This window comes from Ascaphus truei, chromosome 1, assembly GCF_040206685.1.
Source record: "Ascaphus truei isolate aAscTru1 chromosome 1, aAscTru1.hap1, whole genome shotgun sequence".
Lineage (NCBI taxonomy): Eukaryota > Metazoa > Chordata > Amphibia > Anura > Ascaphidae > Ascaphus > Ascaphus truei.
Genome location: NC_134483.1, coordinates 345716013 through 345743389, shown reverse-complemented (window position 1 = coordinate 345743389; position 27377 = coordinate 345716013). Strand labels below are relative to the sequence as shown.

General features: G+C 42.7%; 1 protein-coding gene across 4 annotated transcripts in view; it reads right to left on the bottom strand.

Moving 5' to 3' along the window:
- TBCK (TBC1 domain containing kinase) overlaps positions 1-27377 on the bottom strand; it is a 245872-nt gene that overhangs the window by 127970 nt on the left and 90525 nt on the right. For all 4 annotated transcript variants that reach the window (XM_075608538.1, XM_075608520.1, XM_075608529.1 and 1 more), the window contains exons 21-22: positions 17311-17347; positions 12083-12244 (exon numbers count right to left, since the gene is read on the bottom strand). In XM_075608538.1, the coding sequence (XP_075464653.1) occupies positions 12083-12244; positions 17311-17347 (199 nt within the window). The remainder of the gene's footprint in view (positions 1-12082; positions 12245-17310; positions 17348-27377) is intronic.

Sequence of the window (27377 nt, the reverse complement as noted above, 5' to 3'; positions counted from 1 at the left end):
AAATCCACTCGCCCCGGGCGTGTAAATGTATATGATTGTCGAACACTGTATATATATATATATATATATTTAAAAAAAATTAAAAATATATATATATATCCCGGTTTAAGGACACTCACATTAATTACACTCGCGAGTAAGGATATATAGCCCAATAGGCAAACGGCAGCTCACGCATGCGTATATGACGATTAAAGTACAGTACATGCATCGATTAAGTGGGAAAAGGGTAGTGCTTCCCTTTAAGTACATTACATTTTCGCTTTACATACATGCTCCGGTCCCATTGCGTACGTTAATGCGGGGTATGCCTGTATCCGGGGCTGTGAAATGTCAATAGGAAGCACCAAGAGATTTGAGATGCCATATTGAGAGCCCAGCCGAGGCTGCTAGCGGCTTGAGCTAAGGAGGTATCTTGTGAAGCAGGGGGTCCTCACAGCTAAAACGAATGGGGTTTCGCTCCAGAGACTCCCTGCTTCATTTCTATCTATAAAGGGAGGAAAAACACATTTAAAATAGGTACCACATATAGTAGTTTGATCATTTCAAGGCATTAGTCACCATGTTTTAACCTATTGAAACTACGAGTCAGTAATTCAATGTGGTCTTATGTGGGACAGCACATTTCTGAATGTGTGACTGATGCGTAGAAGGAAAAACTATACAATTATACTAACACACTATTAAAAACAAACAAAAAATCCTTTAAAGAAACATGTTAACAACTTAATGTACCCCAAACAAATAGGTGAAAAGTTATATGTTAAAAATAAAGTAACACTGTATCTGTCAACCCTGCCTTCTACGGCTATCATAATCACAAAATCCATCTGCTTTGCTTTTTGGAGGTTTTTTTTTTTTTTAAATCTCTTTTTTTATTCTTTTTACAGCAGTGCAGCTCTGGTAACAACACACAAAACCATGTAACCAGAGGGAATGCAAGAGACAGATATATAAGCCCCAGTGTTTTTTCCCTAGTCCCTCAGTTGCCAATTCAGTTGGGGCTTTCTTTTGTAAAAAGCACAGAAATGGAAAAAATCCATTAGGATCCAATCAGTGGTCTGAGCCATAGCGTTTATACGGCCTTAATCTCCACAGCAGTTCTCCTATTTTCTCAGTCTGAACATTTAGGGATTGCAGTGTCACTTCAATATATGAGACTAACACTCTTGCAGAGGTGCATGGCAGAACCTATTGAGAAGAAACCTTGGCATGATTTATACCGGGGGTGGCTAACTCCAGTCCTCAAAGGCCACCAACAGGTCAGGTATAAGGGTTATCCCTGCTTCAGCACAGGTGGCTCAATCAGTGACTGAGTCACTGATTGAGCCAACTGAGCTGAAGCAGGGATATCCTGGACGCCTGACCAGTTGGTGGCTTTTGAGGACTGGAGTTGGCCACCCCCTGCATTATTAAATTTGCAGCAAGGGGGATCCTGCTGCCTCAATATTTCTATTATTTTACATTATTATTAGAAGTAATGGCAAATCACACAAAACCCAATTTCCTGGACGTCGTTGCTTTAACTCTTCAATCTGTTCATGAGCACTGAACCTGTTCAAGAGAAGAGGCTGTAGGATCATTAAACTAATTAACAAAAATTGATTGGCATTTAAATGAAAAACAATTACATTATTTGATTTCGGCAAAAGCTGAAATTTACTCTAGTTCATTAACTTGTAAATGTATTTTTTCAACTATTTAAATCAGTCCCTGTATTAATTATGGGGGGAAAAAAACCTATTAAAATGTAATCGTTTAAACACTTAAAAATATGTATGTATAATATTGAAACTAGATAAATACAGAGAGATGTGCATCTCGTTGTTAAGGAGTCTGCTATGAAGGTGACTCTGACATCCACCACCAGTTTAAGTTCTTTCAAATCTAAGGCTGTCTCACATTTTAATCTGGTCTGTAACTGTTTCATACGCCCATAATATATATTTTCTTTAACTGTGCACGCAATGTCTTGTATATAATGTATACCCTGCTCATTTATGTAACTGTACTTGTAACCATGTATTATTTGTTTTACTCTGTGCCCAGGACATACTTGAAAACGAGAGGTAACTCTCAATGTATTACTTCCTGGTAAAATATTTTTTATAAATAAATAAAAAACGTGCCGAAACAAAAGCCGCTCCGATTTCACCCTGGGGGTGGCTGCATAAATGCCTTTCAAGTATAATTGTAAAATGCTCCGCTATTGAAAGGAGTTATTGTCATCATATAGTAAGTAAGGACTTAGAAGTTGCATTAGGAGCTGTGCTTTGGTGCCATGTCTTATTGTGCAAGTATTTAGCATTGCTGGCTTGTGACACGCAACTGTTACCTGTCACTCTATTTTATCCAAGAATCTGAAGGTAGTCCCATCTGATTCCCTCAGGTCCAGGTATTCAGCCTAACAGATTCAATGGTCAGGGCTAATTAAATCCCAGGTCAGTTAAAAGGAGTAATGCACCCTAACTAACCTTTTATTTTTTTTTAAATACAGGATTTGAACCATGCGGTTCTTTAGAGCTAAATCCCACTATTTTCAGCTGCGGGGCACACTGGGTACCCAGATACTTACTGATGAAGTTATTAGTATTACTTCCTGGTTTTTAAAGGGGATTGAAATGGCCATCAACCACAACCGTGGACGTTTCAACATCCTATTGGGGCAGGATTTGGCAGGATCAGAGATTTAAACTCTGTGATTTCACCAGTAAGCATAAATCGGGAACGGGCGATCCCTGGAGATAAAAATACAAAGAACACTGGGGCCTATGCAGAGAGCTGCGAGAAGCCCTATCTCGCCATGTATTTGACAAATATGCCCATAGCAAATCCTGAAATGGCGAGAAACTGGCCATATGATTAAAATCCGCCGATTTTTGGTTTCTTTAAAAAAACCTCGCCAGATGGGTGGCGAGAAGCAATATTTCTCCAGTTTTAAAATCCGCCGTATTCTAGTAGCCCCGATCAGCATCTCGGCGCTGGTCGGGGCTATAAAATGGAGAGATTTTCTCCAAATCGCTCCGCCAACAAAAGCAAGAAGCTGGTGCTGAGCGGCGAAATGGGTTTTTTTTTTGTGTTTTTTCTCAAAAGTCAGATGATTTTTTTTAATTTTCAATTCATGCCCATGTATGTATATATATCCATCTGGAGCTATATACATACATGTTTATTAACGGGTTGTTTTTCAAATGTTTATTGCATTTGGTCATGTATTATACAACTCTTTTCCCTGTTTGCTTACTATTGTGTGTGTGAAATGTTATGTAGATTTACTTTTCTCATTTAACATGATGATGATTGCATGGGTATATGTTGGGACCCTGCCTTAATGGTTTAATGGTTTAATGTGGCTTATTTGGTGCATTTAGATTGTGTACGATCGTGTTAGTTAGAAATAAATTTGTTTTTGCAATGGTTTTGTGTTTGCATAGCAATCTTGAATAGTGTTTTTTGTTTAGATTTGCTTGTAATGTTTTTCGGATGGTATTAATTGTGTGTTGATAATGTATTATTGTCAACTTGCTTTGTTTATATAGAATGTTTACTTTCAATCGTGTATTTGTTTTGGACCATTGATTGCAATTGTGTACATGATGGAAATATTATTTGCTTCATGTACACATTGTTCAATTGTAAGTTTTATAGCAATTTACTCTTTACTGCTTTGGATAGGTGCTTGCTGTATTCTCTGATGATATGTGTTTTTATTTTCATTTGGATTTGTTTTTAATTTGGCAGTGATGTTGTCAATTGCAGATCGGATGTTTTACATTGCTACATGCATATCCTTTCCCATTTCTTTGTAGATTGCTTAATCATACCTATATTTTACATATATTTTTACAGATATATGTAACATTATATATATATATATATATATATATATAAATATATGTATGTATATATATATATATATATATATATATATATACATATATATATATATATATATATACATACATATATATATATATATATATATATATATATATATACACACACATATATATATATATATATATATATACACACATATATATATATATATATATATATATATATATATATATATATATATATATATATATATATATATATATATATAAAGAGAATGATGAAGCCACTCTACAAATGAATGGGTAAAGGGTGGCTTAACCCATTAATTACTTTAGCGCTTATTAACCGTTATTATTATGTAACACCACAATATATTTGCTATATGTTGTGGGTGGGTTATGTATAGTTTTTTAATAATTGTTATGCTTCTTGCGGGTGTGTGTATTGTTTTGAATGTGGGTATTGGGGGTAGGAGGTATTGTCCCCAAGGGACGGACGGTAGGCCTCCCGTGTGTTGGGGGTGATGGTGGTTATGCCTCACAGGGGTGGGTAGGAGGGTGGGGTGTATTACTGTTAAAGTATTTATGTGTCTTGTAATAATTTTTTTGGGCACAGACTTGATACTGCAGGCAACACCCGAGGGCCACCGCCGGCCTATAGTACCATTCCTGGGACTAAAAAAATTACTATGGGCTATGTATAAAAGGGGGGTTTAGGTGTTGTTGGGGGCACAGAGCCTGATTGTGCTGTGTATGCAATGTTTATTGGGGGCCATTGTCCCCAATAAAAATGCTACTGTGACTTAACCCCTTCATTGCCTTAACAGATAGCCGGTAAGGTAATGAAGCAGCAGTACTGTATTTTTATTATTAGTGTACATGTCCAGAGGGTCTCTGAACAAGAACCGTGTTGGTTTTATGTCCAGGGACCCCCTGCTGCCCGAGATACAGGCACCTTTATGAGGTGCCAGTATCTTCTATGAATGGAAATGTCCCGCGTCACGTGATCGGGCTATCTCAATGCATAGGAGATACCGGCACCTCATAACGGGGCCTGTATCTCGGGAAGCAGGGGGTCCCCGGACATAAAACCAACACGGTTCATGTCCAGAGACCCTCTGCACATCTACAATATTAATCCAATTGTTATGTACACATTTTTTATTTGCTAGCGAGATTTGTGCAGAGAGAGGCGGATCTCGCTCTCTGCTGACAGATCTCGCCATCGGAGCCCTTCTCGCCAGGGCTTGCCATCTCTCTGCCGGATTCCTCTGACAGATATGCGCACCTTCCTGCATACTGCGAGGGGAATCCGCCAAAATCATGGCGAGTTCTCTGTCTGGCGAATGGCCATTCTCGCAGTTTACTGCATAGGCCCCTTAGTCATTTTAGTGCCAGTCATCAAGTCACAATATTTATTGCAACCTGGTTAACACCAAAAAAAACGCCGGACTTTTAATTACCCACTCTATAGCCATTATATACAATATAAGCTAAACCAACATGGAATAAGTGATAAAGCATGAAGTATTACACATTTAACTGTATATTAACCCCTTAATAGCCTAATGGCCACTTAGGGCTATAAAGGGGTTAATTCTGAAATAAAACTACACTACCTACCCCCCTTGACTATCTAAGTGGCTAGTAAGGCCTTGCCATGGTAACTGCTAAGGCAAAGGGGGTTATCCTCTATCACAATCACCGCACCACCATTTCTGGGGCAACTACTCCCAACCCCCGTGGCTCCACCCCTACAAACATAAACCCTCCCCTATAGAGTAATGGCCAATAGCCCTATTAGCCAAATGAACCTAATAGGGCTTTTCGCCACTATAGTATATGTAGCAAAATAGTAAAGTTTAAAAAAAAAACATATTTGACACGTCACTATTCACCCTGAAAACACAAGCGGTTTGAGTTGGCACAATATAACCTAGCTTCAATTGTCCGCGAGGCTTTTGATGTCATTGACCACTGTTGTGGCATCCTACAATGCTAAAGCTTTTATGGAGCACAGTTGGGCATTCTGCCTAGGGTGACCACCCGTCCCCCTTTTACCGGTACAGTCCCGGTTTTTCGAGAGCTGTACCGGTTTTCTGTGTGTACCGGAAATGTACCGGATTTTCTCCCTGGTCCCGTTTGTGTTGTACTGTAGATGCGGTGGCGGTGTGCGGCGACGGCGAGGATGCGGCAGCCCAGCCGGTGAGTATTTTTTTGAATTTCAGGGGGTTGGCTTCTAATATGCCGGGCTGCAGGTGATTGGCTGGAGGATGCCGGGGGCGGGGCTTTCTCCGCTTCCTCACACGATCCCCGCGGCCCGCGTGGACAGGGAGGTGGGAGCGGGGACAGCCGTTGGCTGTTTGGCGCTTTTCTCCCCTCTGCCTCCGTTCCCTGTGGCTGCTGCCCGAGGTAGAGAGGTAGGCGCGGGGGGGAGCAGGGTTGGTGGCAGCGTGGATGGCTGGAGGCGTGCGAACTTTCCCTCCCTCGCGTGCGCATGGGGACAGTGCGCGGTTGCTGTTGGGGAACTCCCTGCTTCTGTCCAGGCGCGCGGCCTTATCCCCGATAGGTGGGAGAGAGCGGAGCAAGGTCTGGCGGGCGGGATCTCCCCCCGTCCACGGGCTTGGCTAGCAGTGACTTCCGTCGCTGGGGGGCGGTGCAGGGGGAGGCGGGGTGTGTGTGTGTGTATCTGTGTGTTTGTATCAGCATATGTGTGTGTTTGTATCAGCGTGTATAGGTGTGTGTGTGTCAGTGTCTATCAGCGTGTGTGTGTATCAGTTGGTGTGTGTGTGTATCAGTGTGTGTGTATCAGTGTGTGTGTATCAGTGTGTGTGTATCTGTGTGTGTATCTGTGTGTGTATCTGAGGTGCCGGTATCTCCTATGAATGGAAATGTCCCGCGTCACGTGATCGGGTTATCTCCATGCATAGGAGATACCGGCACCTCATAACGGGGCCTGTATCTCGTGAAGCAGGGGGTCCCCGGACATAAAACCAACGCGGTTCATCTCCGGAGACCCCCTGCACATCTACAATATTAATCCAATTGATATGTACACATTTTTTTTTTGCCGCCGAGATTTGTGCAGAGAGAGGCGGCTCTTGCTCTCTGCTGACAGATCTCGCCAGCGGAGCCATTCTCGCCAGGGCTCGCCATCTCTCTGCCGGATTCCTCTCATAGATATGCGCACCTTCCTGCATACTGCGAGGGGAATCCGCCAAAAACATGTAGAGTTTTAAGTCTGGCGAATGGCCATTCTCGCAGTTCTCTGCATAGGCCCCTAAGTTTTCACAGGGGTAACGGAGTATCCTGCATACGGCGAACATAAACGGCAATAATGTGGCGACTTTATTGCCGTTGCGGCTTTCATTAAAGTAGCTCTCTGCATAAGCCCTAGTGTGTACAATTGGCAGTGTAGGTATCTGCTGAAAGGGTCTACCTTGATGTGGTTGCAGGCTTAACATGTTTTGGCCAAAAGATTGAACCAAATAATCCATACTTATCAGGATAAAAAAAAACATATACAAATTAACTAAATAATGTGCCACATTGGATGTAAATTTTTGCCTCTGTGTTAACTATTGTATGTTTGAGGTCACTTTTCCAGTAGCACTCTAGTCTGCACTATTAAATATATAAATATATAATACTGTGGGTCTGGGTTTTGAGCTTGCCAAGATTGTGTGTGCTTAGCTGATAATAGTGGTGTTTGGCTGCAAGGGATTCCCAGTCCCAACCCTGTAACAAATAAATAATAATAAAAAGAGGAACTGCTCCGAGAATGTTCCCGAGTACGGCAAAGAGCTCTGTGTGTGTGCAGGACCCTGTGCTCTGTGTGTGTGCAGGACCCTGTGCTCTGTGTGTGTGCAGGACCCTGTGCTCTGTGTGTGTGCAGGACCATGCTCTGTGTGTGTGCAGGACCCTGTGCTCTGTGTGTGTGCAGGACCCTGTGCTCTGTGTGTGTGCAGGACCCTGTGCTCTGTGTGTGTGCAGGACCATGCTCTGTGTGTGTGCAGGACCCTGTGCTCTGTGTGTGTGCAGGACCCTGTGCTCTGTGTGTGTGCAGGACCATGCTCTGTGTGTGTGCAGGACCCTGTGCTCTGTGTGTGTGCAGGACCCTGTGCTCTGTGTGTGTGCAGGACCATGCTCTGTGTGTGTGCAGGACCCTGTGCTCTGTGTGTGTGCAGGACCCTGTGCTCTGTGTGTGTGCAGGACCCTGTGCTCTGTGTGTGTGCAGGACCATGCTCTGTGTGTGTGCAGGACCCTGTGCTCTGTGTGTGTGCAGGACCCTGTGCTCTGTGTGTGTGCAGGACCATGCTCTGTGTGTGTGCAGGACCCTGTGCTCTGTGTGTGTGCAGGACCCTGTGCTCTGTGTGTGTGCAGGACCATGCTCTGTGTGTGTGCAGGACCCTGTGCTCTGTGTGTGTGCAGGACCCTGTGCTCTGTGTGTGTGCAGGACCATGCTCTGTGTGTGTGCAGGACCCTGTGCTCTGTGTGTGTGCAGGACCCTGTGCTCTGTGTGTGTGCAGGACCATGCTCTGTGTGTGTGCAGGACCCTGTGCTCTGTGTGTGTGCAGGACCCTGTGCTCTGTGTGTGTGCAGGACCATGCTCTGTGTGTGTGCAGGACCCTGTGCTCTGTGTGTGTGCAGGACCCTGTGCTCTGTGTGTGTGCAGGACCATGCTCTGTGTGTGTGCAGGACCCTGTGCTCTGTGTGTGTGCAGGACCCTGTGCTCTGTGTGTGTGCAGGACCCTGTGCTCTGTGTGTGTGCAGGACCCTGTGCTCTGTGTGTGTGCAGGACCCTGTGCTCTGTGTGTGTGCAGGACCCTGTGCTCTGTGTGTGCAGGACCCTGTGCTCTGTGTGTGCAGGACCCTGTGCTCTGTATGTGTGCAGGACCCTGTGCTCTGTGTAGAAGCTCTGCTGCCGAGTCTCTCTCTTCCAGCCTAGAGGTAAACTCCATACCAGGATCCTCCCAAGTTCAGGTGCAGCGAGCACTCAGTGGACCATATGGGGAAACAAAAATGGCCGCTAGAGTCAAGGCTCGCTGTGGTGGCCAATAGGAAAACGGCAACATCATCCTGATATGACATTGTAGCTTTCTGTTGGTGATCCTGGCGGCTGGGGAGTAGGGTGGGTTGTTTCTTCAAGACTATAACAAATTAAAAATTAAATTTTGGCAAATAAAATTACATATCAAAAACCAGAGGCTTCCCAGAGCTTGAAGTTCCATGCCAGGTCTGGGACACCATGTGGTTCGAGTACGGTAAAAATACAGATGTAAACTAAAAACATAAAAAGCATGGCTTGCTGCTCTGAAATGTGTCCGTGGGTTCGGGTATTTTCCACCAGTGTATAATCCACATACAGGCATACCCCGGTTTAAGGACACTCACTTTAAGTACACTCGCGAGTAAGTACATATCGCTCAATAGGCAAACAGCAGCTCCCGCATGCGCCGGTCAGCACGTCCTGAACAGCAATACCGGCTCCCTACCTGTACCGAAGCTGTGCGCAAGCGGGGAGACTGTAGAGCCTGTTACACATGTGTTATTTACATCAGTTATGCACGTATATGACGATTGCAGTACAGTACATGCATCGATAAGTGGGGAAAAGGTAGTGCTTCACTTTAAGTACATTTTCGCTTTACATACATGCTCCGGTCCCATTGCGTACGTTAATGCGGGGTATGCCTGTATTATAATCGGATGTATAACATTTTGTGCCACACGGTTATTTGTCCTCTTAACATTTCAAAAGTCCTATAACGCTCACTTGGCATACACTATGATAGTGTTCATCAAGCTAAGTGAAAGGTATGACACTTTGGCCTATATTTACTAAGCCGTGCTATGCCATAAGATATAAAATGTATGCACTTTTAAGAGCTTGTTATATGGCCTCTCTTTCTTCCCTCTTCCAAACCTTATTTAACCTGCCACAGACTGAGGTTTACCGATTGTGCACCAACCTTGGAAAATAAAGTTTGCGGTGTGAAATGAACCTGACACAAAGTGAATTAAGAGATTTCCTAATACATCCTAGTGAGTGACCTCTGACCCTGGGATGTCATTAAAGGATAAGTACACTGTACATGCTGATCACTTCAGAAACACAAAGCAGCTGCTTTGTTTTATGCATGCTTCAAAATTGGACACCGTCTCAGTGTCAGAAACGTCTTCTCCACTCTCTAAATATCGAGTTATTTTACTAGCGTAATCCAAGACTTCGGCCAGTTGTCCTGTTATGCTCTTTTAATATATTTAATATGCCTTCTTGCTTTCATTCTACTTTCGTGGTTCACAGTACAGTATATGAGTGCACTGACTGAAATACAAGATAAATAGCTACTTTATCGCTCTCTGCAAAGTTATAGTCACAGCTACAGTACAAATGACTCCTTGAGGTGGGTGAAAAGGTTGCCAAGAAGGGTGAAAGGTGATAAAGCATGTTTAGGAGTACTTTGACATAAAATGTACATTTTTTTTAAAACCGATATGAACCCACAAGAGCCAAGTCAGCACATGCAATATTATTTAGTGGTGACAGTGAAGTTGTTAAATGTAGAATCGGCATGTCTGTTCATGATTCATTGTGGAACTCAATATTCAGATGACAACACACGGCACACTGGCCCATATTCATTTTAAAGGTGCTCATCTGCAAAGGCACTTTATGACCCAATCAAGGAGCCTTAGGGTCTAGTAGGTACTTTTCTTTTATACCTGGGAATGGGACAGCATGATATGGTAACCTAGCCTAAAATTACCAGGACATAGACTTCACACGAGATAGACTGACGAGGCTGTAGTTAAAAGTGGATGCCCCAGCTCTCGGCATAAAAAAAAAATCAAAATGAAAGATGCCTCATCTGTCTGAATGATGTGTTCAAATTTCCTCCATGAGCTTGCAAGAGAAAGTGAGTTGAGACTTTATATTTCAACCAAAATAAGAATGTGTCCCCAGGTCAATTAACTTAACTGGTCCGCAGCTGAGAGCTACTTTCTCAGAAACTCTTTCCTGAACCCCTGCAGGCAATGCACATTTTGGCGTGTGACTCTGAGACAATTACAAAACAGATGTCTGCATGCAAATATTGCATATAAATCAAGCCAGTGGTTACTCTACTAGTCTCAGCAAAATTCCTAGATTGCACAACAATTGTTTTGAAAAGTAATTAAAAAAAACATTTTGTTTAAAACTCCCGATATTGGGAACAAACTGATGACACGCTCAATATTACAGAGCACTCCGTTTGGGTTAAACACAGCGGTCAATCTACCAAAATAACTATAGGACGTAAAAAATCAACTACAAGACTTAAATGCTATATGCGAAGGGAGAGTCTTTTTTGAGGTTGAGGGATTCTGCTCCTTTGGAAACTAAACCAGCAGCTGTGGCTTTTACCTATTTGTAACGCCGCGACGGGAAACAGTTGCGCTACATCTGTGTACGGCAGTAACACTTTATTTATTTCAATGCGAAGTCGATGGTTTACCACAACACAACGTTCTATAAAATAAATAACAATTGTATTGTCTCCTTTTAGCAATTGAAACCGTGCTAAAAACAAATACTTTGCTGCTTGTGTGTCTTTGGAAATTAAAGCAGCAATCCTGGCCATAATGTTAATTGATTTTACAACAGGATTCGAACTGGGGGCTCCTCCAAAGCAGAACAGCTCTGTTGACCCCCTGGTTCCAGAAAAAAGGTGCCAGTGCATTTCCAGTCTTTCTTTTTTAGAGGTAGTACCCATGGTCAATGGGAAAGGTGCAATTTCACCCGTTGCAGCCTCCTCCTGGCCCACAATTTGGTGGCCATTTTGTTTTGTTTACTTCGAAGTGTCAGAGATTTAAACCCTTAAACATGTCTCTGTCGTTAGTACACTGATTCTAGGAGGTGCAGCCTCTTTAATGACAGGCCTCAATATAGTACACATAGAAAAAATAATTATTGTTTTCGGCGGCTCAATATACCACCAAATATTAATATGAGAGCCACGGCCAATTAGATTGTAAGCTCCTCGGAGCAGGGACTCCTCTTCCGAAATGTTACTTTTATGTCAGAAGCACTTATTCCCATGATCTGTTATTTGTTATTTATATGATTGTCACGTGTATTACTGCTGTGAAGCGCTATGTACATATACATATATACACGGTAACAGGGACATGTGTGACATTATGTGGATCTTACCTTTAATGAGTATAAAAAAATTACACGTAACAAATATATGACTTACCAGGCAAGTCTGAAAAGAGAAGAATGCATTCGTTAAACCCATTCGCAAGAAGCCGGACTCTTAGCTGCTGCAAAATAGCCACTCCGATGCAGAACGGGAAGGAAGAGTTCCCAAGGAGCAATGTGTCCCACAGGTGGAAAATCTTGTGCAAAGGAAAAACATCTGCAAGACAGAAAAGGAGAAGTGGTAAAAATGTAGTTTGCGAATTTTAAAAATAACATCGAAAACACTTCACTGACAGAGCGGCATCATAATGATTGAGTTAGCATTCAGTTCTAATGGGGATATTTTATTTAAAGAATTACTGTAGCTTCATGCCCTCATAAAGTAACACAATAGTGCAGTGATTTGGCAGATGCCCCTTTCTGCTGATAATGGCAGTTGATTGCTTAAAACATAAAAATCGTTTACTAAAGTAGGGGCGGTCCAGCTCAAAATGGAGTACAGTAGATATATAGGAGCGGCTCAGTGAGTAAAGACGCTGACAAGCACTGAGTTTGAAGCAGGAAATCCTGGTTCAATTCCCGGTGTCGGCTCCTTGTGACCTTGGACAAGTCACTTTATCTCCCTGTGCCTCAGGCACCAAAAACATAGATTGTTAGCTCTGTGGGGCAGGGACCTGTGCCTGCAAAATGTCTCTGTAAAGCGCTGCGTACAATTAGCAGCGCTATACAAGAACATGCTATTATTATTTAGGAACATCATGAGTGCTGAGGGCGGCCCGCCCGGTCAAACCCAGATGCTGAGCCTGACAGGAAATAGGTTTTGGCCTCCAGGGACCGGCCGAGCATTGTGGCTCCTTCCTCTGCCCAGAGAAATGCAAGAAATCTCCTGGTCTGCCCCCAGCAGTGTGACAGACAAGAAACATGATGGGAATTCCAACATGGAGCACATGAACAATTCCTTTCCTGTCGAGTTCACAGGAACCCTTATCAGCCACATCGAAGAGTACATTTTGAAGAACACTTTTTTATGACAATGGGTAACACCTCACCCACAGATAAGTATGCAAAATAAAAAACACAGACAAGCGAGGATTGCTTCTTTAAATTCACAAATAAAAAAATGAAAAATGGTATCTAATCTTTGTTTCCAGGCCACAATTCAATAAAAACAATTCAGAAGAAACGCTCTTTTCATATCTTCAAAAGAAAAATGTAATGCTTGCAAATTCCAAACGCCACACTTCATTCGAATCTCAAGAGTATAACATAATTCTTACATATTCTATTATATACCGATCACTTCTTGTCCTGTACCCATCTCAAGGGCAATCCACAGATCTCGGTTACATATGCTACGGCATCCACAAAGTCTCAGGGGGGCAGAATATTTTTTTTATCTTCTGTTATTAATGCTGCTAATCGCCTCCGCAAATGTATCACTTCTACAAATGCCATTAGTTCATTATTTGAGTGCTACAAAAAAAAAGAAGCCCTATAACAAGGAACATATTTCCATCCCTGTGAGTAACCGACGAGGAGGAAGGTCAGATTATTATGTTTGTATTAAATAATTAAAAGTTGTGATTCCTTACAGTGAAAACAACTTTCCCCAACCATTTTCTCGAGTCTTAAAATGTTGATGTGCTGTGGGAAATGAACATACAGATGGAAACTTTTTTCATGTTGTCTTTGTTGTGCAGGCCCCAGTGCTGCAATAATTCAATGACAAAATAACAAATACAGCTTGCAAACCATTCAATACAATAGTGCTTTGCTTCTGCATCAAAGGGACGAAGCATTAAAGCAGTACCAGTCCTGGCCGCTTAATGTATTACTATTTCAATTGCATTTTAAAGCTGTAGTTCCTGTTCAAACCTCCCTGAGTGTGGACTTTATAACTTGGAAAGTTTCTTCTGTTTAGAGATGTCAAATGATGCCATTGCCTTCTGCTAAATATTACATCTCCTGCGACTCACAAACCATCCCTATGATGCCAGAAGCTCTCTTACTAGCTACAGTCCAGTTGAGACAGTAAACATACCAGGTGACAAAGTATGGTGAAACCATACTGATTAGTGCTATATTTGGGGAAACAGTTTTGAGGCGACAGAAGAGCATAAAAATACAGTTGAACCCCCTTATAACGCTGTGCTTGGGGTCCAAAGAATCATATCGCATTATAAGCGGATCGCGTTAGAAATAATGTACAATTGTATGCATTGGAGAATAAAGTATTTAAGATACCAATAATCGTGTTGTAAAGTATTCATAAATACGAAAATTGGGGGCCGTGCTTGCATCGCGTTATAAGCGGATTCGCGTTGTAACGGGGTTGAGCTGTATCTAGTACACAATTCAACATGTTGATATTCAGGGGGTGTCAAGCTTGTTACCCATGAGCTAATGCTTTAACTAAGACTGCAGGGGAAAGTGAAAATTTGCTCTAATAATACTGTAGCTACAACACTTACAGTAACATAATATATCCGCAACATAAACTATGTTTTCAATAATCAACCAAGCATATCATAGGCCCCTCAGGCACAGAACGGGCTATGAACCCAAGCAACATTTGATCAATTTGTTGCCAAAATGGAATATTGCTGATTATGGGTAACACCACTATTTGGGGATGAAAAATGTGCAGCCAAGTTAAAAATATTATTTCAGTGGCCGAGGGAAACATTGCAGGACCACATGATCTCCAACAGGATTGACGGCAATGTGTCAGGCTCTGCAAGGTGACATGAGATGATGCATTTGTCACTTGAAAAACGAACAGCGCACACATTCCAGCCGAAAATTGCTGAGCAGAAGCAATCTCCCCAGCACGGATAAATAAAGGCTCGCGGACGCCCAGTATACTGTGTGTGTTGGGAATAGAGATGTGAGAATCTGTCGCACTTTGTGAAGTTCTTTTGAATGTTTAAGGAAATTGCACAAAATGTGAAAAGGCTAATTATGTCTATAATTAGGCTATTTGTCATCTTAACTCTATGCCCAGGACATACTTGAAAACGAGAGGTAACTCTCAATTTATTACTTCCTGGTAAAATATTTTATAAATAAAATAAATAATTTTTCTCACAGGGCAAACATTTTTTACTGCAAATTAAAATACCCCTTGTGAGCACATTCATATCTAAGACAGGTCTGCAACCCTGCTTTTCCCATTATCTCTTAGCATACAGTGCTTCCACAGCAGCCGGGGATTCTGGGAAATGACATGCAAATGAGCACAGTGTGTCATCTTTTGCTTCAAATCTATTTTAACATGGACTCCTATAAGCTTATGCCTGCCACATTACACAGCTTTTCACAGCTTTCTTTCTGCAAATCATGTCAATATTGCTAACCTCTACTGATATACGCAAGATATACCCGTCTGCAATATTTTTTGGCAACGTTTGATATTTTTGACCGGTCACGAATGCTTAAAATTTGTTTTCCTAATTCGTGCATGAATGTTTCACATACCGGTAGTGGAAACTCAAAAACAAACTACCATAGCTACACATTTCTCTGGTAACAGAAATAGATTTCTTCTTTTATTAGATAAAAAAAGTATGAGTGCTTCAATAGTCCGATACAATATATTCTGTAAGTCAAAATAAAAAAATGTAAGTGGCAAAACGTGAAATGTTGTTTTTTTAATACGTATTAGATAAGCGATTTTATTTTTAAATTCAACTCAATGCCATTTTTAATTAATGTTAAAGCATCCTTTTCTATTTCTATAGCAGAGTTTAGCACACCTCCCAAACAGTGCAAGATCTTTGTAACACTTTAAAGTTTGTGATAATTTGTTCTGCAAACTGAGCTGCAAACTGTAACAATAGATCATGTTACCTTAGTAATATAAGGATACATTGTAGCTGCTGAAATACACTGACAGTCATTATGTTAGGCGCACAATCAGGATTTGTACAGTTTTATAACAGGAGCACCAAACGATTGCCACCTTAGGTAAGAATGTAGAAGTATACAGTATCACATTCTTTACATATAAATAAGAAAAAATATTGTAGAAAAAAAGGTGGGGGTGGGAAGTAGTATTTAAAGAAAAGGGGGTTACATGAGGGTTACAAGTTGCCAACACCGGGATTTGAAACAGACTCCCATGCTTCAAACGCAGTGCCTTTAATCACTGAGCCACTCCTTCTCCATTCTCCTTCTCTTTATGCTAAACATAAGAAGAACCCAACACATTTTGCACTTACTCATGGAGATTTATCTCTTGCTTTGTGGCAGAAGGTAACGCTGTTATTTTCAATCTTCCAAAAATACCACCCCAAACGACTTATTTGAAAAAGAAATAAAGAACTCTTGCTTTATCTTCTTAAAGCATAAATATCCCATAAACATAAAAAAAAAAAAACTGTATCCAACTCAGTTTTTCCTTTTTTGTTAAATGTCATTCTGTGCTACTATTTTTGTTAACAGCCCTTCCACCACCACACACAGATTGCCCACTTTAAGAGTACTTCGGCCTTTTCGGAGCATCCAGTAACCATTGTGAAAGCATTGCAGACCTCTTCAAGGCTGAATGGGTTTATAGACCCCTCATCACCTATGTATAATTACAACTGAGAAGCCGTTGTCCTCATTTTATTCAGCCCATTAAAACTCTACAGGCTGGGTCTTCATCTGAAGTATATTTCAGAGAAGAAGAAATCGCTTTCCAATGAGAGTTTTGGCTAATGTCAAGAGAACAGCAGAGTGGCACAGCCTCTCTCCTTGCCCCAGCATTTTCGAGAGCAGCGTGATTAACTTGCAAATTCGGCTCTCGGAGCCTGGGCTTTGCGAGCAATTCTCGCATCGAGGCATTAATTGTTTAATCAAGTCTGACAAGAGCTCTTCACTCGACCTGCTCAGTGTATGAGAAAGAAGTCACGTTATAAGACAGGAAGCCTTCTCAAGGACTCAGCTATATCAGCCGGCACGAAAATGGCTCTGTATGCCTTAATCTTTCACCTTGATTACACCACAGTACTTATTCCGCAGAGACCTAGCTTAAGCCTATTCTACTACAATCTACGCTCTCTTCCAATTACGCATTCACTTCCATTTGTCTATAGCCTCATCTTTCAACCCTCTTCTTTCCATGCAGAACGCGCTGCAATTGTTACGGTTGACATTTTTTTATACTGGATTTACACCTACACCTCCTAACAAAAGGAGTGTCCCATCGAATGAAATTGTTAAGAATAAATGAATGAGACAAAAAAGTTAATCAAACAGAAATAAAAATAATTTAAAAAAAAACAACAAGTCTTTACTCACGTGTAAACATTGTAAGAAACCAAGGTATTGCATAGAGCTGGAAGAGAAAAACAAAAAGATACAAAGCAGGGGACAAATTAGTATTTGGTATCACATAAATAATTACTTTTTTTTCGTACTTTTTGTTCTAGGCAACTGACTGATGTCTCAGAAGAGGACGTTGGTCTATGAACGTTCATAAAATTGTACTTGGTATTCTGACCAGGTCATTCTAACGGGTAAACCATTTTCAAAAACATATTGCAAAGTAGATACAATAAGGGAGAGGTGAATTTAAAGGAGCAAAATAATGCGCTTTAAAAAATAATAATATATACATATATATTTAGCATAGGATTGAAGCAGAGGGTATGGGAGCTCAACCCCATTCATTTCAGCTCCAGGGACCCCCTGCTTCCTGAGATACAGACCGCTACAGGGGATGCCGGTATCTCTGCATAGTTTAAAGCTCCTGCGTCAAGTGGGCCTGAAGAAGCCAAACCTGATGTCACGGCTTCCTATTGGCCCACAGGGCGCAGAAGTTTGAAACTCCGAAATTCCGTGAATCCTGCTAGCCAAGCAGAGCAGCCACAGGCACTCCCTATGGAGGTCTGTATCTCCGGTAGCAGAGGGTCCCCAGAGCTGAAATGAATGGGGTTCATTTCGGGAGCCCCCCCCCCCTTCCCTTTCAATGCTATGTAAAAAATACATTGACGCTTTAAAAAGTGACAATAAAAAAGGTACAGCAACGATAACTAAATAATGTATCTGCATACAAATGTAGCGACCGTTAATACTGACGCGTTGCAGGAAGACACACACAATGCGCCAGCGGGAGAAGTTTCCATTGTAAAGTCATTACCTGCGTGCTAAAAAGGGGCAAGGGTTAACATGCTATTGCACCTGCTAGCACGCTCCAGCGGCTGTATTAACACCTGCTACATCTGTATCTTCTGAAATGTGTTGCCAAATTTGTATTTGCTGAAAATATCATTATTGACATATAGAAAATGTGGACGTACCCCAATTTCTGAATATATCAATATCAAATATGATCAACCCCAAGGGAGAAAATGCATGGCAGCCAGAAGGCTTTGTTCCCAGTGGTCTACAATGCCCTTGAATTAGTTAAAACAGAGGTTCTCTAACTACTCCTTAGTCCCTGTATCAGACTACTTTTTTTTTTGATGGCCAATGAATACCCTACCGATAAAATAATGATGGCCAATGAATACCCTACCGATAAGCTAATGATGACCTATGGCAGGGTGTAAATTGGTCAGTCCTAAAACTGTTTATGGCTACAGTTCCCTGAGGAGAGGTTTGAGAACCGTTGGAATACGTTGTTAAAAGCCCTGGCTGGAATGAAGTTATCACCTGATGGAAATGTGCAAATTGGCCACTAATGGCCCTCGTTCAGGAATCCTTGCGAGTTTGTTTTGCATGTAAAACCCTGGTAGGTGTGGGAAAGTAACAGGATGAGCTGCGGTGGCAAAAGTGCCGTGTGGTTGCTGGGTTTTACTGGATGACTTGTTCTGGGCCCCCGAAAACACTGCGCTTTCACCATGGTACATAGCTCTCCCACTTCCCTACACGTTTTGCTGAAATGTTTTCGTAGTGTATGGCTCCAAAGTGCAAACATCACAATAGCAGTCTCTTTAAGTAACCCCAAAACCAGTTGCTAACAAGGTGATCAAAACAACGGCGTGTCTCTTGGCACTGTCAGGAGGACACTGGTATTTTTCTTTAAACAATCTCGGATGTTTGTGTGTCTGGATTAAAGTTCTTAATATAGCTCATTCTCTCACGGCACAGCCAGCGCTTGTACTGGCACTGAGCTTACATTTAAAAGGCAGACGGCAGGATTCTTTGTTCCATGGAATATTGCTGTAAAGTAAATAAAATGTGGGACGTGTGCCATCAGCCCGTAACCCCTTGCTATCGGTTTAGAAAATGAAGATGCTGAACTATAACCCTTGGAGGGACAGAGAGACCTGAAATGCCTTGCCAGACAATCTGGAAATCAGTTAAACATTGCAACATCCCAGGCAGAGACATATTAATAAGACTTTCGCACACACCCACAGTAAGTGTTCTTGTTCAGTTTCCCATGCATAAATATTTCAGTTAATATCTTTATTTACGGAGGTGGAGATAACAGTCAGCATCTATATTACTATTAGGAAAATATACGATTTTAAACATATTTGAAAAAATAATTATGTTCTATAACTAGACACAAAACAAGTTATGGTTAGTAAAAAAATAAATTAAAAAAAAAAGGTGACAAAAACCCTCCACCATACAGTGTACAGCAAATAAAAATGCCACTTGTTTGTACATTCGCATGTCTCAGACAGGTCTGCAGTCCTGCCTTTCCCCATTATCTCATAGCATACAGTGCTTCCACTGCAGCCAGGGATTCTGGGAAAGGACATGATAATGAGCACAGTGTCACCTTTTGCTTCTTGTCCCTTTTGATATGGACCCCCTATAAGGCCACGCTTATAGTGCTGGCGACGCGACCGATGACGCCACCCGCGAAAGTTATAATTTTACTTTCATCGACGTCGCTAGCGACGGGGCCATTGATTGGTTCAGAGACAGTCACATGTGGCGACAGTCTCGGAAAAATCACTCAGCCCCCCTTACTATAAGCGCTCGCCTACTATAAGCGCTCGCCTACTATAAGCGCTCGCCTACTATAAGCGCTCGCCTACTATAAGCGCTCGCCTACTATAAGCGCTCGCCTACTATAAGCGCTCGCCTACTATAAGCGCTCGCCTACTATAAGCGCTCGCCTACTATAAGCGCTCGCCTACTATAAGCGCTCGCCTACTATAAGCGCTCGAGGCAATTGTTTTGTTTTGGAACGACGTCGCGTCGCCATCGCCGGCACTATAAACGCAGCCTAAGCTTATGTCTCGCTTTTCAGCACAGCCTGGGTTAAAGAAGTGCATAGCCAGTAAACCTGCTCCCAAACCCTTTTGGGTCTGATCAGTGTATATTTTATATAAAGGCATATTTGTAGACATATTAACACAATATTCAGGTTTTCTTTCTGACAAGATCCGGAACGAAAATCGATGTAGGTATTTAACAGAGGTCTAGTACACTTTAAGACTGATTTTCATTTTCCTCTCACTATAAGAAAATATATAAATGTATCCTGCTTTCTCTGTTACACACTGCCCCCTAGTAGCGCACATGGGAATTACCCACCCACAATATAAGAAAAAAACCTCTCTTTTAATGTAAAGTCACTTTTATACAGCTTAAAGCAGCAATACTACACCCCCCCCCCTTTTCCCCCTTATATTTATATATCTCAAGCATGTGACAATGTATAATTCTACATTCTTACCTAAGCTGGAAATCGTTGGGTGCTCCTGTTATAAATCTGTAAATATCCTGATTATGTGCCTAACATAATGGCCGCCTTTCAGTTTCAATCAATCCTTCATTCAGTGTAACTTGGCATCTACAATGCATCCTTAGGCTACGCTTATAGTGCCGGCGACGTCAGGCTGCGGTCGCTGGAAAAATCAAATTGAGATGACTTCCAAAGTGTTGCAAAGATCTTGCACTGCTGGGGAGGTGGGCTAAACTCTGCTATAGATATCAAAGTATGCACAGTATATTTAACTAATTAAAAACGGCATTAAGAGTTGAAATTAAAGAAACAACAGTGACTATTATCTAATAATAAAGAACGGATTTATAAAAACAAAAAACCCCATAAGATTTCACGTTTCGCTCCTCTAAGTGGATTTATAAATAGTGGTGAAAAAGAGCACTCTTTTTCCTTTGTCACCATTATTTATCTATTATCGGATTGGTCTCTGCAAGGAGCAGCCTCACAGTACTTTCTAATTCTATTCACCTCCCCTGCCTTTATTATTTTTTGATATATATACAGTATATTTATTATAAGGAGAGTTTGCAGTAATGTCCATTGTTTGGTTATTTTAATCTGATTTTCATTTACACCTCCTTTGTTTCCTGACTAGCAGTTTTCACAAACATAATTTATTAGTCTTGTAAATAAAGCCTAAATATTTGTCCAAAAATTTCCATTTAATTTTGTGCTTAGCTGCAGGAAGTTAAACTGCAAAGGATTCTGGTACTATAATGTGGAACAGGAGCTGGTGGTACCTTATTATTGTGCTTTCAAATCTTATTGTTTTAGAGTTCAAGACAAGGGAATGGCTGCAGAGTTATAACGGTTATCACACATATAACTCCAGTGTTATCTGCCACAAGCTTCCTATTGGCCCATGTGATGAGGGGGATTTAAATATGCGGACGTACAGTAACTACCGTTGCCGGTATGTACCTCAGGAACCGAGGGTCCCGGAGCAGAAATTAACGTGCTTCAGCTCAGGGGACCCATGGCATTCCATCAATTTGAAGAAAGGGTGGGGGGAAGGAAATAAGATTGCACAATTAACTTGTACGATTCCAACACACTTGATTGTGCTGCTATACTCTACGCATGCAAATGTCATTCTATACTTTAAGCCAGCGGTGCGCAAACTCCCTGCGCCCCCCTTACCTGCTGCCTCCTCGGTTGCGCCCACCATCGCCTCTAATGATGCGTCAAATGACGCTGCGGGGTAATTTGACGTCACGTCTCCATGGTAGCGGGCGTCTTTTGATGCTGCGTTGCCATGGAGACGCGTGGATAAGAAGCTGGTAAGTAAATTTACAGAGGCCGCGCTCTTAGCGCGGGGCCTCTGTAACAGCTGTGCGGCCCATGCCCCCTCATTCCTCGCTACACCCCAGCTCAACTCTCTCCGACTAGCACCCTCTCTATTCCACCTTCAAGGCCTGTCTCAAATTGCTTTACTGAAGCATTTCAGTAGCTCAAAAGTATTCACCCCTTGCAGAGGCACTTACCAGAACACCCTCCTACTGTCTCTGTAAGGTCTTGCCCTTACCACTTAGCCTGTAAGCTCTTTCCTAAGCACTTAGACTGTAAGCTCTTCGGCACTGCTACTCTTTTTTTCCTAATGTTACTTTCATGTTTTCTTTTCCCCATTATGTAGATTACATCTCGTTATTCTGTTGAGTGTATTGCTGCGGTGAAGCGCTATGTACTGTAGTAAAGATGGCGCTATAAAAATAAAGATAGAAACACATACTGTGCTATACATACACGATGTGCACAAATAGTTACAAAAGTGGCTCTCAGAGATGAAGGGTTGAAGCGTAGGAGCCGAGCCTTGATTGGATTCTTATTCTCAGCAGCTGGGAACAACAGGTCACAGCTCAGTAACAGGCTCAGCTGGTGTTGAAGGTTTCCTTTTTCTGTTCCCCCTCCCCCCGCCCCCCTTTCAGCTTCTGTGCTCAACGCTCACTGACCTATAGCAGGGTGTAAATTGGATGCATCTGACTGAGATGTAGCTGGAATGAGAAGCATGCATGTAAGAGATGTGTGCAGAGGTATGCAATGGAGACCGGTTTTAAGGTGGAATTAAAATAAGGCTCTATTGCCTGTTCCTTTAAACAATACAGCAAACAAAAATATACATAAAACAATAAAAGCATATCCCTGTGTAAGGGCTAACTTACTTCCCCAGTCCCTCTCTGCAAGGCTGGGGGGGGAGGGGGGAAGGGGAAAGCCCCCTACCCACTTATCACCCCAAAGTCTCAAAGCTAGGTCTTACCATGGCCAAAGCCTATCCATCCATTCTCCCTCGAGATATCTGTGGCTCGAATTAGAGTGGATGGAGTACGAGAACTCTCAGTCCCGCTGGGATTGGAGCCCTTACTCCAGGTAATTAGTGTCTCCTCCAGAAGGTGCTTGAGATCAGTACTCCTCAGTCGCTGGAGGAGGACTTTTTCCAAGTACAGTCTTTCTACTGACCGCGTGGTCATGAGACATCCCCTGCTTCGGGCAATCCTCTCTTTGTAGGCAGACTGTATGGCCACAGTCGCAAAGCGTTTACGCAAATAGCTTTCTATTGCCATCTTTTCCATGGACTCTAATTTAGCACTAAATGTCCATTCCTTGTAACCTTTGCTCAGGTCTTGCAAAGCTTCTGTCAGCTTACTTTTAAATTGTGTCTGATGTCCAGAATCTATTTCTACTATCCTAGACTCATACCATTTCATGGTATCACTTAAAGAGTGTTCAAGAATAGATAATTAAGTTTTCATCTCTTGAAGCTGTACTTCTGCACTTCTTTTTCCACTCAATGCAGTTGCCAGTTCAGCTTCTTTGGAATGGAGTTGCGATTCCACATCTCCTAGTTGACTCAGAGCAAGGCTTAAATCTGTTTCCTTTTCTCTATTTCTGATCTGCAGCTGCCGGTGTTCCTCCCGGACGTTGTCCGGCTCCAGCTGGGCCTTCTCATTGTCCATGTGGTCCAGGAATTTGTGGGCATCGGCCATCATGGCCTCATAGCACAGTGTCAGGCTGGCCACTTGACGAATGGAAACCTCTTCACTCTCCCTCTTTTTGCGAGCTGTATCTTGAGCTCAGCAATCTGCGGCTGCAAGTTGCTGGGATGTGTGTTTAGCTGCCAGCTTTAGCTCTTCCACTTCTAGGCTTTGCTGCAAGTTCAACTCATCAGCGAGAGATCCCTATTTCTTGAGTGCATCCTGCAATTCTCCTCTCAGGGTCTTTATCTCTTCACCGTGCTTTCTCTGAACTTGCTTCCACGTATCCTTCATTATATTGTGGAGCACTGTGCATGTCTTCGCTAAGGCCGCAGCTGCTTGCCTCAGTTTCTGGACCTTCTTGTGATCCCTCTTGTACTGAGTCACCTGGCCTCTAAGCTTGGCCTCCAACGAAGCTCTGGTGTTGTTCAGGGTAGCCTTCAGTTCCTCATGCTGCTCTGCGGGGACACACTGGGTAATCAGACGTTCCTGAAGCACTTGAACTTCTTTAGCAGCCTGCAGATTTTCTTCATGCAGAGTTCGCTGCTTCTCCTCTGCATTCTGGAAGTGCGTACGCAGACCTTACCGTTGGTTCTGCAGTAGGTGCTCTGCTTGTGTGTGTTCTTCAGGGCTGGTCAAGGGATCGTCACTCACTGATTCCGGCTCCGCTTCCCTGGTTTGTTGGTTGAGGGTTTCTCACTGTCAGCACCAGACAGACACTTCTTTGGGGTATACTACTTCTGCCTTGGGTCCTCTGGATATTCGGTCATCCGCGGGACAAATTCTCCATTTCCTCTAGGCTGCAGGGCATCTCGACCCCCTTTTCCCCCGTGGTATCTGCGGACATGTCTGATCCTTCCATGGTAATTGGAGAACCTCTATTCTTTTTTCCGCCTTTTTGCTTTGGACGACTCGATTCCATCAGGGGTACTGAGGTCTCCTTCTAGGTTTTAAACTTCAGCAGTTTCACAGCATCCACCATGATTTTCTTACAATTGCATTAGCTGGCAGGAATTTTTAGGGTCATAGAGACCTGTTTGTTCGGTGCGAGTTTAGGCACCTCCACCACCCTAGGGATGCTTTGTGGGTGTGATTCGTTTCACGTTCCCCATAAGAGATATCTTCATCCTTATCCTAATAGGACAGGAAGGGCCACACTTCCGTGGGGTAGGGTTTATTACAGGAACGCTGCATCTTGTCCTCCATTTTGGTGGTATCAGGTGTGTTTTTCTTCCTGATCTCGAGAGGCGTTATTGCAGCTGTTTTCACTGTATTCGCCAGAACCCCATCTGGTAGTCCTACAGGTGGGCAGACTTTGCTGTCTCTGTAGACTTTTTCTTCTTCTTTACTTTGGTATGTTTTGAAATATCAGTAGTACTGTGCACACATTTGTTCTCATTAGTGATACTGGATGTGCAGTTGCTAAGTAAACCTTCTGGACCTTCCTTGTGACCACATCACATTGCTTGCTGCTGCAGTTCCTTGGCTTGTTGAAACAAATATTGATCTGGCTGTTGCCCTTTTTCTGGGGCCACGTGAGGATCATCCTCATCATCCGAATAAGGCCAGAAGGGACACTGCTCTATGTGGCTGGGCACTTTACACCAGGAACACATTTTCTTCCCTATTCTTGCAGTCTGTATTTGACTTCAGCTGGGCGGCCATTTTAAAATCCCATTTTTCTTTTCTTTCACAAGTGGTGGGGTAGACTCCGGTCACAGCATCAGTCCCTTGTGTGGGTCACTGTCTGTCGCAGTCCTCCCAGTCAAACTGTGACGTTGTGGCGTTCTCCAGTGCAGTGTAGTTTTGCTGTCTGGATGTGTAGCCCTTTAAATCTGGTCACTTCTGCACGTATTTTGTTGCTCAGACTGTTTGCAGGAACTGTATGCAGGCAAAAGCACAACATTTTTCACAGGCAGTCCCCGGGGCCCCTTTGAACTTCAAGGGCCACCTCTCAACCAAACTTCTGTCCCCATATGTAGAAGATGTGTGCAAAGGTATGTGTTTTTAAGGTGGAATTAAAATAAGACTTTAGTGTCTGTTCCTTTAAAGAATACAGCAAACAAAAATATACATAAAACAATAAACACCTATCCATGTGTAAGGGCTAACTTACTTCCCCAGTCCCTCTCTGCAAGGCTGGGGGGGGGGGGGGGAAGCCCCTTACCCACTTATCTTATCACCCCAAAGTCTCAGCGGTACCTTAACACAGGTGGCCCTTCAAGTCAGTGGTGTCCGGCTACGTGTCTGCTTGAGGGTCCAGGCATAGAGGTCTGGTCCCCTTTTGTCTTGCTCTCAGAACACAGCCCTCCTTTTCCTTATGTCAGCTCACTTGTGAGCTAAGGAATCTCCCTCCTTTTCCTTCTGTCAGCTCCCTTGTGAGCGAGGGGATCTCCTTCCTGTTTCTCAGGCCCAGCTTTTTCTAAAAGTCCTAATCAGCAAGGTGGAGTCTGGTTGATTACCTGTGTGCAATTAACCAGCACACTGCTGGGTTTAGAGGCAGTTTGTCTCCAACAGTGATAAGTCCCTGTTACAATGCAGCACATCCATTACTTCGAAACATGTTAAAGGCTTTATTCCACAGAAAATGACATATATTCTTCTACAGAGAGCATGTTGAAGGTGTTCTTAATGACTCTCACAATCAATCAATGAAAGGGAAGCCAATGCTTGGGTTTTAGGAAAATGCTCCTATGGGTGTCTGCTCACAAAGTTGCTAAAGCCATTACATATACTGTTGTGAATTAATAGTACATTGTGGTGTCTTTTAAAGGTCCAACAGAGTTCTTCATAGATTAAATTGTAGTGTAAGGAGCTTTCAAAACCTCATTGATTTCTTCTTTAAGAGTGAGTGGGTTTAATGTGCCTAATATTGCTATAGAGTGCTCCAGTTGGTTAATAACATCAGTATGCACGTACAAGGTCATTGGTTCGCTCAGTGTTGCGGTCAGGAAGATTGAAAACTAATAGATAAAACACTGCCACTGGATTTGGTACCAACATTGTATTGTATTGTATGTCTTTATTTATATAGCGCCATTAATGTACATAGCGCTTCACAGTAGTAACACATGTGGTAATCAAATAAATAACAGATCATGGGAATAAGTGCTTTAGACATAAAAGTTACATTTCGGAAGAGGAGTCCCTGCCCCGAGGAGCTTACAGTCTAATTGGTAGGTAGGTAGAACGTACAGAGACAGTAGGAGGGAGTTCTGGTAAGTGCGTCTGCAGGGGGCCAAGCTTTATGTATCGTGTTCAGAATATCCACAGTGCTATTAATATGCTTCTTTAAGCAAGTGTGTCTTAAGATGGGTCTTAAAGGTGGATAGAGAGGGTGCTAGTCGGGTACTGAGGGGAAGGGCATTCCAGAGGTGTGGGGCAGTCATTGAAAATGTTTAAGACGGGAGAGGGCTTTAGATACAAAGGGGGTAGAAAGAAGACATCCTTGAGAAGAACACAAGAGTCTGGATGGTGCATAACGAGAAATTAGGGATGAGATGTAAGGAGGGGCAGAAGAGTGTAAAGCTTTAAAGGTGAGGAGAAGAATGGAGTGTGAGATGCGGGATTTGATTGGAAGCCAGGAGAGGGATTTCAGGAGGGGAGATGCTGAGACAGATTTAGGAAAGAGTAGAGTGATTCTGGCAGCAGCATTTAGGATAGATTGTAGGGGAGACAGGTGAGAGGCAGGAAGGCCGGACAGC